The following is a 12513-nucleotide window of genomic DNA, read 5'->3' as shown; positions in this document are numbered from 1 at the left end:
AGGAAGTGATGTGAGGCGGATGTGGGCGGTGCGCAGCCCTCAGCTCTGGGCTCGCAGGGAGGGGGCTGCAGCGCGGGTCCTTCCCCCCCCCCCCCCCGGCTCCATGAGGGGCCGTTCAGAGCAGCTCGGCTCCCCCGCGGCCTCTGGGGCCAAGCCGGGTCCCCACAACCGTGGTTACTTTCCCCCGAACAAACCAAGGGTTACCCCAGCGGGAGCAGGCAGCGAGGGGCGGGTTCCGGGTTTATTTTCTCCAACCAAATAAGCCCTTTTTGTCCCGCCAGCTCTCGGGACTCGCCCGGCCCGTTGGGAAGGTCAAACCGGCCGCGAGCACCCGTGTGCGGAGGAGGGCTCGGAGCCGCCGCGCCCCGCCTCTGGGTCACCCGGCGTCGGTCCCCGCCCGGCCTCTCAGACTACAACTCCCGTGAGGCACTGCGCTCCGCGGGCTCGCCCCCGCCCCTCCCACTATGCAAATACAGCTCCGCGCCGCCGCCAATCCGCGGGCGGGGCTGGTGCCGTCACGTGGCGCGAAGCTTCCTTTCTCTGTGCGCCTCTCTTTCCTTCCTTGGCCGCCATCTTGTTCTCGCCGCGTGTTGGGCTGCTGAGGGTCCGCCGGACTCAGGTGAGCGCTTTCCCGCTCCCCCGGCACCGCTTCCCCCGATACGGGCCCTGGCGTCTCCCGGGGCGAGCGGGGACCCGCGGCGGCTCGGCGTCGTCCCCTCCTCGTCCGCCGCGCTGGGCCGCGGGAGGCGAGGCCGGGGAGGCGAGGCCGTGCGTCGGGACGCGGTGCGGCCGGGTCAGCGCTGGCTCGGGGTGGGGGGGGGGCCCGCGGCTGTCCCCTGGGGCCGCGGTGCCCCGGCCGGGCGGGGATTGCCCTGGCTCCCGAGGGACGGGGCCTGGATCCGCTCCCGCTCGCCGTGCGGTGGGGTGGGCGGCGGGCCGCCCCGCGGGCCCGAGGCCCTTTTCCCGCCGTCCGTGAGGCGATCCTGCGCGGCCCTGTCTCCCCCTTCTCGTCGCTTCCTCGGCACAATGCAGGGCGGGGCGTGGGGATGTTCCCCCTCGTTCAGGGGGTCACTGATGACTTTTTGGGGCCGAGCAGCGAAAGGCTGCCCGTGTGTTGGGAGGCTTGAGGTGTTTTTTTCACCCGTTACAGATTTTTAGGTCTTGAGGTCTTTAAAGGCCCCACTAACTTCCCGGCCATTGCGTTGGGTGAATAGCTGCCCGAGGATCTTACAGGAGAGCTGTTGTGAACTTCACTGAGTTCGGAGCTGGCTTATTAGTCAAAAGTCTCAGAGAGTCATTGTTTGGAAATAGTATTCAAAGTAGCATAGCGATGCTTCTCCCTGGGCTCTGTTAAGGGTGTTTTCCTAGGAGCACTCGTGCTGTACGTGCCGGTTTGGGTCTGTTCTGAGTCAGCAGTTCAGTGAAATGGTTCCAACAGTAAGCCAGAAATTCACAGTTGGTACCTCAGGCTGGTGGGAAATCAAATGTCCCATTGATTTGCCTCATCGTGCTATGGACACTTCAGCGAAGCAGACTGCTTCTGGACTACTTGATATAGTTTAGGTGATGTGGCTTTAAAACTTTCTGTTTACCTGTACTTGTTTGATGCGCTATTTTGGCAAATTTTCTGTAAGTTTAAAAACCCACTGCAGTTTTAAGAGTACTTTTAAAATGGGTTATGGGAAAATTTTTCGTGATATTTTGGTAGTTAACTTGTATCTCATGCTTATTCTTTAGACACAGCACTATGAACCAAGAAAAACTGGCCAAGCTTCAGGCGCAGGTCCGAATAGGAGGAAAGGTAAGGAAACCCATCAGAGATGCCTTGTTCCGTGTAATTTGCGGGTTGAAGGAGACACATCTGTTTTTCAGAACATAGGCTTTAGTTCGTCGGAGGGAGGAAGAAAATATATATGTTTGAGGCCTGAAAAATACAGTTTTTGTGTGATCTGGATTACAGTACTACTACTTGAAATTCAGTTTTCTTTCGGTTTCTTTCGGTTGCTGGATGAGTAGTTTCCAGTGTGTAAGCTTTCTCTTTAATTCAGTGACTTGTTGTGACCTGTGGAAGCTCAAGCTAAGCTTACCTGTTGGTTATTCCAGTTCTGCCTTTCTCTTCTCCCTGTTGGGGAGTTCCTTTGTGCCAACTCCAGGGCTTATCTGACTCTGCACTGAGCTGTTTCTTTTCACTGAGCCAGCAGGTAGCTAATATGACAAAACAAAGCATGTAGTTTGTTCAGTGTGGGTGTTTGTCTCCTAGCCATAGGCGGGGTTGTACAGAAGTTTGCAGAGTAGGAATTCCAAAATTGCTGTCTGTGGAACAGTTTAAAAATGCTAATTACTTGATTGCAAAAGTGTGATCTTTTTAAATCACTGTGCTTCATCTTGGAAAAATAAAAGTTCTTGGGGAAACTCTAGACATATTGCTTAATAGTAAATAGTATTTTTCTAACGTGGCTTGTGGGAAGGGAAAAATACTGTTGCTGTTTAGCATCTTTTACGCTTAAGAAAAACCTTAAAGTTGAGACTGACAGTTAAAGCTGTAGGGGAAGAGAAGTAAGTGAAAAAGCATTTTTGACTATGGAGCTTTCTCATAGCTTACAGATAGGTTGCTTAGAGGGCAATATGACTTTCAAACAAAGTGTTGTGAGATTTTTTGAGAGTAGTTGACTTTTGTGTCTTGATTCTTCTCCAGGGAACAGCTCGCAGAAAGAAGAAGGTGGTGCACAGAACAGCTACAGCCGATGACAAAAAACTTCAGAGTTCCCTCAAAAAACTGGCAGTAAATAACATTGCTGGCATTGAAGAGGTATGGGGATAAAAGAAGTGTTTCCTGTTTGAGATTAAATTCACTGTGTTGGTTTGGTGGTAGGCTTGGTTTTTTTAAGACAGTGGTTTTCTCTGCCCCTCAAACGTATAGGTCTGGTTACTAATAGGTAAACTTATTTGATTGTTGTGTCATTTACATTAAGGCGTACGTACCTAGAGAAAGGAGGGAGAAGGTTCTACTGGCCAAATGGTGATGTAGAAGCTAGTAAGCTGCTTGGCATGCGTGTGTCTTGCATTCACTGCAGAACAAAACTTGCCTTGATTGTTGACTTCATGAACTTAACCTAGTTTAAAGAGAAGAGTGATAAATGCACATGTATTGTGCAGACACATCTGCAGTAAGGGTTGCATGATGCACAGGATAAAGAAAACTGTAAAAATACCTGGAGTAAGAACTTGCAAGTCTATATTGTCGAAATGAGGTCCTTTTACTGCATGAGGGTTACTAGAATTGTTTGTGGTAGTCACAGGAGGTGACATTTCTGACAGCACAGCAAAGACTCTACAGAACCGGTTTCTATGTTAATGTAAGTAGGAATGTGAAGGTTTCAGATATTCCTTGAATATGTCTGTTTTAAATGTATAATACATGAACTGAAACACTGACATTTTCCATAACACAGCAGAGAGTGATGCTCATACATGGGAGGAGGAGGTGTTCCTTTGTCATGAGCTCAATATTACTGTAGTACTTGGTTAAAGAAGCATACTATTTAATCTGTGATTAATTAATTTAAGCAGGATTGCAGGGTGCCTCCAGAGGTCACTTAGTGCATACGTACGTATCTTTCAAAGGCAAATACAGATTTAGTGTAGAAGCCTGGTTTGCCTGTAAGTTTTCATGTGTCTGCTAGAGAAAGAATTCCGTGTATCTGTTTACTTAAGCCTGATATCTGAGCTGTACAAACCCAAAGAAAGACACAGTTCTTGTTCTGTCTTGTGTTGTTTTTTTCTTCCTCCACAAAGCAAAGATCTTTATTCAGACATAATTATTAATATTTTAAATGTCTTAGTGTGAAGGAAAACAATGCAATGTGCTTCTATGTTGACAGCTAGGTGTGTAATTGCAGTGTGTTTTATTCAGGTGGATACAAGCTGACCTTTTTTAAACTTTGTGTAGATAGAAGAGTTTGGGGAGGCTAGTAATGTTGAATGAAACATTAGTGGCTCGTCTGTGTGGTTTTTTAAAAGAGGCTTTTAAGAAAGAGGATGAGTGTGCTTGAAGCCTTTACCATTTCCCTAGGTGCAAGGGGCGGGACAAACTTAGTTTTGCAGAAAAGCAATGTACCTGGTTTTCATGTTCAAAACATATTTTGGACTCTGCTGCTATGTGAAGATTGGTAACTGACATGTTTGTATATTTTAGGTCTTTTCTTTAGTTCCCTAATTTCTGTTTTCTCCTTGCAGCTTCTACTAAAAACAATACTACAAGTTTTGTGACATGTTTATTAGTACTGTTTGGTTGGATGGGTAGAACACTCTTCCTTTTTTCAGACAAAAATTTAGGAAGTGATAGAAGCCTGTTCTAGTGCAGCTGATACACACAGAACTGGAGGTTTGTGTATCTGTGCAGGAAGCATCTTTGCCTTGGGCAGCTTCAGCAAGTAGGCCAGATTGTGGATCTTGTGCCTTTGCCAATTCTGCTGCAGAAGCAATAACGTTTTTCCGATAGGTGACACAGATAGCTGTGAATGGCGATGCCTTAAACTGATAGGGCAAGGCTTTTTTGTTAGAGCTTTTAGTTTGTAAAGAGTTACCCCAGACCTGAAAGTTTTTTGTTTTTTTCCTAGACTTTCCTGATGCTAACTTGTTTATGCCTTGCAGTCTAATAACCTATATATGCTTTTTGCTTTTGTTACAAATATACATGAATGATAAGTAGCATATAATCCTTGCATATTTATTACTATTTAAATAGTGTATTTTATGGAAGAACCATAGCTCTTGAATTCTACCTTTTCACATAGTATATATGAACCCATATTTTACCATTAAGTCATATTTTACTTCAGTTTAGGTGATGTTAATTCCAGATGCTTTTATCATGCTTGTATTTTTCTCTAGGAGTACTACTAGTTTTGTAATTTTCTTATATTTTAAAACTAGATTTTAGTAATTTATAATGATTGTTCAGCAAGATGCTGCAACATCTTGGTAAATGCTGTTAATATGTTTAAACAGGTGAACATGATAAAAGACGATGGAACAGTTATTCACTTCAACAACCCCAAGGTTCAAGCTTCCCTCTCAGCTAACACTTTTGCAATTACCGGTCATGCAGAGGCTAAACCGATCACAGAAATGCTTCCAGGCATTTTAAGCCAGCTTGGTGCTGACAGCTTAACAAGTCTCAGGAAGTTAGCTGAACAATTCCCAAGACAAGGTAGGTGGTTTTGGAATCTTTCATCGCTGATTTAAAGAACACATGAAGTATTAAAAGTTTTAAGCCAAATTTAACAGCAGCATGTGTGGCTTAAAGTGATAAAAAGCCTATGTACTTTTATTTATTTGCCACGGTTGTGGAAATAAGGAGGGAGGGACGGGGAGATGGACATGTTTTTGTTCTTGGTGTTTAAGTATTCTATATTGGTAGGCCCTGATTTAAAAAAAAAAATATTGATAAGTCAGGCATACTGTGATTCCAGGTGTACAACTGTGTATGACAAAGTACTTAGGAAAGCAAGTTTCACATTTTTGCTTGGAAAAACTCAACAGGTTCTTTTTGTCAGGGTATTGATGCTGTTTATTCATACAAAATGTATTTCTGTTGTGGATGTAGAGGAAGAAACATGTTCATCTACTCTATAATTCCCTTTGGAATTAAACCAAGGCTTTTAAAAATGAGTTCAAAATCAAATATTTGATTCACAGTTTTTTAAAAATTCAAGTTTTTAATGTTCTTTATTTTCTACTAATTTTAAAATGATGGGAGCGTGGTGTGTGTGTGTATGTGGTATAACTATTAATGTAATTTTACAGTTTGGACAGTAAAGGGTCTGGGGATAGTCCCGGTTTAGACTGTTAGGGCCATTAGACCATAATTGGGCATGTTGCAATTGTCTGTATTTGGAACTGGAAAATACATCACTTGCTCTAATGTTTTCAACAAACAGTTATTCCTTTGAAATCAATAATCTATCCTTCTTCTGTATTTCATGTTCAGAGTTTAATTGAAATTAAAGAGTTTATTTTTCCTTCTTTAATATGTAAAATACCTCTTAAAATTTAAAAAGACGGATCGTCATAAGCATATGTCTTTGATACAACCTCAGTACCAACAGATGCTTACTGTGCTTTCTTTAGATAGTAAAGGAGGTCAGACCAATGAGAAGAAACTCTTAAGTTCTTGCATTTTGCTAGATTACTTGTAGCATCTTCCAACTTCCATGACTTACAGAAGACTAGGTGCAATGGAGGACCTTGATATGGAAATACTTTTTCTTACAGTTGTGGCCCCTTGGTAACTAAGTCATATGATATGTTGGTCCCTGATTGGTACCATGTTATTGTTGCATTTAAACATATAACTTGAGTTAGAAGATTGAGTCATGCTGGGTTTTTTCTGTATCATTTGATCTTTTGGTAGCTCTGCATTAATACCCCTAAGCATTTGAAAATGGTTGTGCTAATATTTTGGTATGAGAACGTTCACAAGTAGACCTTTTAGTTGTGCTGCGTACTGTTGATACCCGGTCATTTGTGTATTTTTAAGTATTGGCATTGGGGAAATGCTTTCTTTTTTTTCACCTGCATGTTACAGTTTTTATTTTTTTATGTGGTTGTCCCGAATTCTGTAAAATGAGAACTCAGCACCAAATTTCTTTTTATAGTGTTGGATAGTAAAGCACCAAAATCTGAAGATATTGATGAAGAAGATGATGATGTCCCAGGTATGCACATACGCACTTATGTCCATTTATTGTATAAATATTTCCATTTATGCATGTAAATATTTAGCACTTGGTATGATTGTACTTCTGACTTGCTAAGGGAGGCTTCATATACTGGGTGGCATTAAACTATTAATGACTTTGAATTCCAGCTTTTGAAAAAAGGTTTACCTTGTGCAAATTGCTTAATTCTTGAGTGAAAATAGGTTGAAATACTTTCAGGGAGGTTGAACAAGTGACCTGAATGTTCAGGTAGGGTTTTAGGGCTGCAGAATGACGTGATTGACGTAGTTGTCAGGCTGTCTTTAAATCTGAGTCTAGGGTGGGGATTTTTATTTCTGTGGTAGAAGAAATAAAGCTTATGTCAGTGTCTGAAAGTTTCTCAATAAATAAATATTATAAGTTCTTAGTTTGTCAATCAATAACTGTCTGTCAGTCACCACATTCATCTGTGTCCATCAATATGGTGTATTAGCTAAAACAACAAAGTGGTGGACCCAGAGGTTCAGTTCCTCGTGCTCTGGCACTGGCTTATTTCTTTGTGACCGTGCAAAAAAAATTGGTGTTCTCCAACATTTTGTTTTCTGGAGTACAACAGTTAATGGATACCTAACTTTAGGCATACTTTAAAGCAAGCTGATGGCTCAAGACTCAACTGCAGCTAGTACAGCACCTCTGAAAATCAGATCTTAATCACTTCGTGTTAGAACTGCCACTCTTCTGAGTGTTCCTGCATTTCTAGTTCTTTGTGTATGTTCAAACAAACCCTACTTTCTAAAGCCCTTTGTTATCTGCCCATTAACAAATTATGTTCGTAAGTATAGTTAAGAACTACTTAACCTTTCCTATAATATATGCATTTTCATTGAACTGATGAAGGTAATGTTACTGTGCTTTACTGTATTTAATATCTTCATCTCTTTCAGATCTCGTAGAAAACTTTGATGAAGCGTCAAAGAATGAAGCTAACTAAATCATTAATAGTTCTGGAAGCTGGCACGGACTAGATTTAAGAAATCAGCTATGTGGTTCCAAAGTTTTAAAGAAACAGAGAACATCATCTGTTAATAGTTCAGTAATATAAATATTTTGTATTTTTATGATGCTGTTTGTTCAGCATTTTCTGTCAGTTAATTTTGCATTTTGCACTTACTCCCAGGATCTACTCTTTTGGTCAAAAAGAAATGTCAGTGCAGTTTGAGGGGTGTGTGCATGTGCGTGTGTGTGTATGTGTGTGGGTGTACATATAGTGGAGAACAAATTGGAGAACACTTATTTAACCTTTTCCCTTTTCCTTTGGAAGTAGAAATAAAATGAATCTTCAGCATTGTTTCTTTTGATTATCACCAAATAGTGCACAGAAGGCAGTTAAGATTAAAATTTTGTCCACGTCTTGTGACCTGAAGGCATTACACCATGAAAACTTGGGTTTAATTTGCTGTTAACTATTGTATTGTTTCTCATCCCTGTTGAAACGTACACGTGACACTTGTTACCAGCTTTGTGTTGATCCCAGATGATATCGAAGATGAGCTGTTTTCCTGGCTTGTCTGGTACAGTAACTTTTCAAAGAAGAAAACTTGATCTCAGAAAAGTATGCTTTTTTTAACCTTTCTCAACTTTCTCTTTTTTTTTTTTTCTTGTGTCTCTAACCTGTTGAGACAAGCTGATGCTTGACTCCTTTCATGTAGGCCTAGCAGTGTGTTCTCCTGTTGATGACATAGATTATTTTCCACGTCAAAAGGAAAACAAACACCTTGGTTCTCTACCATCAGGTCACTTCCTGAACTTGGAGGTCTAGTTGGTAACAGTCTAGTGCGCCAGTTTTGCACAGTAACGGATATTTTGCTTGATCAGCTTCAAGCTGTTCTCTTGGCATGACTGCATTTACTAGCAGCTGATGATCCACTGTCATTCTTACAGCACTAGAAATTAAATGCACGGTGTGAGCAATGTTTAAGGTGGGAGGAAAGAGTTGTTGACATTTTGCTTTGCAACCTGCTGGGTAGTTTGTGCAATGACTGGCTCTAAAGGGATTTTTTTTTTTTTTTTTTTTTTTGCCTGTAACTTACCTTTGCCTATAACCTACCTCTAGGTTTGGTGTCAACTATGTAGTAGCTTCTTAAAAACTACAAGTGCTCCTCAGGCATAAGGAGGACATTGGGAGGTACTGTTGGTACAGTGCAGTATTTATGACCTTTCTTTAAAATGCTTGATGTGAACCCGTTTTCTCGGAGGCTCTTTCAGGGTTCTTGATGTAATGTGCATTATGGTATAGTTAGGCATCATTGTAACCTGTGTCAAGGGCAGCTGTGGCTTAAGAAAGCCGTTTTTTCCTCTACATCTGTCACTTAACTATGGCTTAATTGGAACATATCAGCTTTTTATGTAGGTTCATACGCTAGAGAACTGTAAAAGTACAAGGCAAACAGTACATGAGTTCTGGTGACATCATCATAAACCATGAAAGCAGACCTGTAGTGGTTTGTCATCTGAACTCCTCAATTTATTTTATAGGCTTTGTTCAGTTTTTCCTGTTACATTTTATATACTACATGGATCTTACTACAAAATAAAAGAACAGTACAAACGAGGAAGTGCTCCCTCCTGTGTGTTGTCTCCTCCCACCAGCACTAGCTGAGGAGGGGCACGTGGATGCGGCAGCTGTTTTGGTGCTACATCCTTGCTGACAGCGACTGAGGAAGATACGTGCAGGACTAGGGAGGATCCTGTTAGAGCTTTAGGAATTTTCACACTCCTGTATGCCCACTTTCCTATTTTCCCTGTGGTGTTGAATGAAATGTTGGTTTGTTGTATGGCTAGTCTTAAATCGGCTGTGGATGCATTTGTTCTGTTTGTAAGGAAGAGATGTCTTCATTAATGTGTGCACAGGCACACTGAATTGCCTTCTGCTGCCTCTGCAAGCTCGAAGAGCAAATGAAGGGTGCTAGGAAACAGGTATTTGCAGTGTTCTTCTGTTTGCTTAAGGGGCATGAGTGAAGAACATTTCAAAGTAGCAACTGTACTGAGTTTGTGTGGGACATCCACTCCCCCTAAATACTAATCGGATACTGAAAGTTCGTGCTTATTGGTTTCTGATGTAGGAAGTATGACAAAAGTAATTTTGTGAGAGATTGAGCATTGGAAACAATGATTCCGTTGAGTTTATAAAGTTGAACTTTCCGATTCCTACAAAATACTCGTTTAATTTTTGCTCTTGGTCATGACAATTTACATGTTAAACCCTCACTTTTTCCTATGTTTGACAACCAGTAAACTAACTAAATATGCTAGCTTATGTAGTTATATTATCTTCATTTTTTTCACTGTATCTGAAAACAGTCAACCACTTATGATTTGCTGCTGGAAATACTAGAGCTTATCAATCATTAAACTGATTTTAATTAAAAGTAACCCATCAAGGCTGTTGTGGGAAAAGCTATTATTCTTCATATTTATTCATGGTATAACTCAAACAGTGTTTGTATATGCTGTTGGAAATGCAAAGTTACTAAGAGCAGTTTTGGGGAGTGTTGGTACAATAACATCTCCTCAGCTGAAGGTGAACAGGTGAACATTAAAATGTTCTTTGCTGGCTTGAAGCATGATAACCACCCTACTTCTGAAGCCCATCAGCTTGCTTGCTTGCTGCTTAAACACTGTTGACATATTAAAGATACTGACATATTGAAGATCTTGACAATCATTTGAAAATAGGAAGGTAGAGCACAACATGTGTTGAAACATCGCTTGGACTGTGTACGAGAGAATCAAAGCTGAATCAGTGAAGACTGAAAGAATCAAGATCTTGGCAAATGTGTAAGACAATAATCACTAGTGTTCCTGCCCTGACTGCTGGTAGGTTTGTGTAGTTCCCTAGTTTATGAATAGGAGACCTGGGACTGGCCAGCTTCGCTTGGGCAGGAGAGCAAGTCTGAAAAAACAAACAAACAAAAAAAAAAAACCAAAAAAACAAACCTGAAGTTGTTCATTTGCTCTATGAAAAAAATCTTGCGTATAGTGGATGGCAGAGATTACAGTACAGTCAGTGATGCTGGAGACTTGGTGCTGGTAAGGGGTTCCTCGTGCAGCGCACGGTAACAAAAGAAGTTTGCAGCTAGGAGTGTTGATAGGGTGGAGGGAGTTGATGGAAAAAGAACATTTAACAGCAATACAGACCTTGAGAAAACATGGTTCGGATAAGTTTTTTCTAGCTTTTGCACAGGAATGTTTGAAGAGCGCACGAGAATGATAAGGATGAATTTAGAACCGCTGATGAAGTTTTGCTGAAAAATTTATTGAAAATTCACTAGTATTAATCAACTTCCCATGGGAACTTGGATTTGCTATGAACTCCCTTCTGCTGGGATCTTCATAACTAAGGTTTGGATTTGGTCTGTGTAAAATGAGCCCTGGAAATCTTAGATTGAACTGCTGAGCAGTGTATCGATTCACCAGTGCGTTGCTGTTAACGAGAAGGAACTGAGGAAGTTACAGCCCAGCTCAGTAAATCTGTACTTTGTGTAAGAGATGAACTCATGCATCTGCTGAGGAATGTCCCAGGAAGGATTCTTCTAAAGAAGTTTCCCTGGAGTAGACTAGGCTGCTCCAGACAGTAGGGTTGTACAGAAGGGCTGAGCAAACTGCACCGTAGGTGAAGATGAGTGAGTGAGTTCTTCCACTGGCCCTTAAAATTAGTTTTCTTTTTATTATTTTAAGACAATGCTAGTTTGTTCAACAGTGAACAGACATTGTTCTGGAGATCAAGATTACGCTAATTAAATGATCCATGTTTTGTACTTGAGCAGATGAAGTGATGCAGAACAGAAGTGCATCACCACACTAGCCATGGCAACTTCACGGAAGTGGCGGCAGAAGTACAGGGAATGGTTATTTATGTTAGCTGTTTGCTTTCCCATCAAGTAATTTTTTTTTTTATCCCGCCCCAAGACCAGTTTGCAGACACTGAAGAACTTCATGGATTTATTCAGAAACATGGGGGCTGCAGTGTCTATCAAGGATTCAGGTAGCCAAGCAGAGCAAGTGAAGAGACTAATTCTAAAACCGGTCTTGCTGGTATGTTTGGGTGGAAGCCTAGGTTTATGCCTAGAGCTGGATTATTGGGAACTGGGCTTTTACTTCAGACTCTGGCACTGTGTGTTTGCCAAGAAAATAAAACTCTTCTTCCAGTGCCTTGGTTTGCTTTTATTTGAGGAGTACTCCTCTACCTCCTGTAGGTATGTGTTATTTAAAATTAATGAACATAAAACCTGGATGCTTCTTGAGAGGAAATAGCTACATCTGTGCAAATGGTATAAAAAGCTACTTTACTTCCACATGATGAACACATACTATTTGGTGGGCTGTCAGTACTATTAAACATCCTCTCACTGAACAACAGACCCACAGCTTGCTCAGATGCGATGTGTTTTTTTTCTTGGCAACCTGGTATCTGTCAGATTGTCAAATATTAGGCAGCATTTTCTTGAACTTTGCATTGCAGATGGCTTGTGTAACTGTGCTACATTTGTTGTCTCCTTGGAGTGGAAGGAGGTTGTCTGCTCATTTGAGTTCTTGAAGTGGTTACTGATTTTTTTTTTTATGAAGTATCAATGCTAAGGCAAACATTGAAACAAAATTATATTCCAAGGCGTTTTGACCTTTCAGTGTACATTTTCCAACTGAATAAAAGGAGTTATGCGACGTCTTGCCTTTTCTTGCAACAATCTTGTGGCAGCTACGGTAACTGCTTATGTGAAAAAGTAATATTGGAAAGTATTTGATGTGTTTTTAG

General features: G+C 41.3%; 1 protein-coding gene across 1 annotated transcript; it reads left to right on the top strand.

Moving 5' to 3' along the window:
* Positions 1 to 510: 510 nt before the first annotated feature.
* Positions 511 to 12422, top strand: BTF3L4 (basic transcription factor 3 like 4). The gene is made up of 6 exons (XM_075424493.1): positions 511 to 619; positions 1738 to 1801; positions 2696 to 2809; positions 5011 to 5212; positions 6660 to 6719; positions 7646 to 12422. Exons 2-6 carry the CDS (start codon positions 1748 to 1750, stop codon positions 7690 to 7692), a joined length of 477 nt encoding a protein of 158 aa, XP_075280608.1. The 5' UTR covers positions 511 to 619; positions 1738 to 1747; the 3' UTR covers positions 7693 to 12422.
* Positions 12423 to 12513: the final 91 nt, after the last annotated feature.

The sequence above is a fragment of the Opisthocomus hoazin genome, chromosome 6 (genome assembly GCF_030867145.1).
Source record: "Opisthocomus hoazin isolate bOpiHoa1 chromosome 6, bOpiHoa1.hap1, whole genome shotgun sequence".
Classification (NCBI taxonomy): domain Eukaryota; kingdom Metazoa; phylum Chordata; class Aves; order Opisthocomiformes; family Opisthocomidae; genus Opisthocomus; species Opisthocomus hoazin.
The sequence above is the reverse complement of the archived record's forward strand: the minus strand, read 5'-3'. Positions and strand labels throughout refer to the sequence as shown.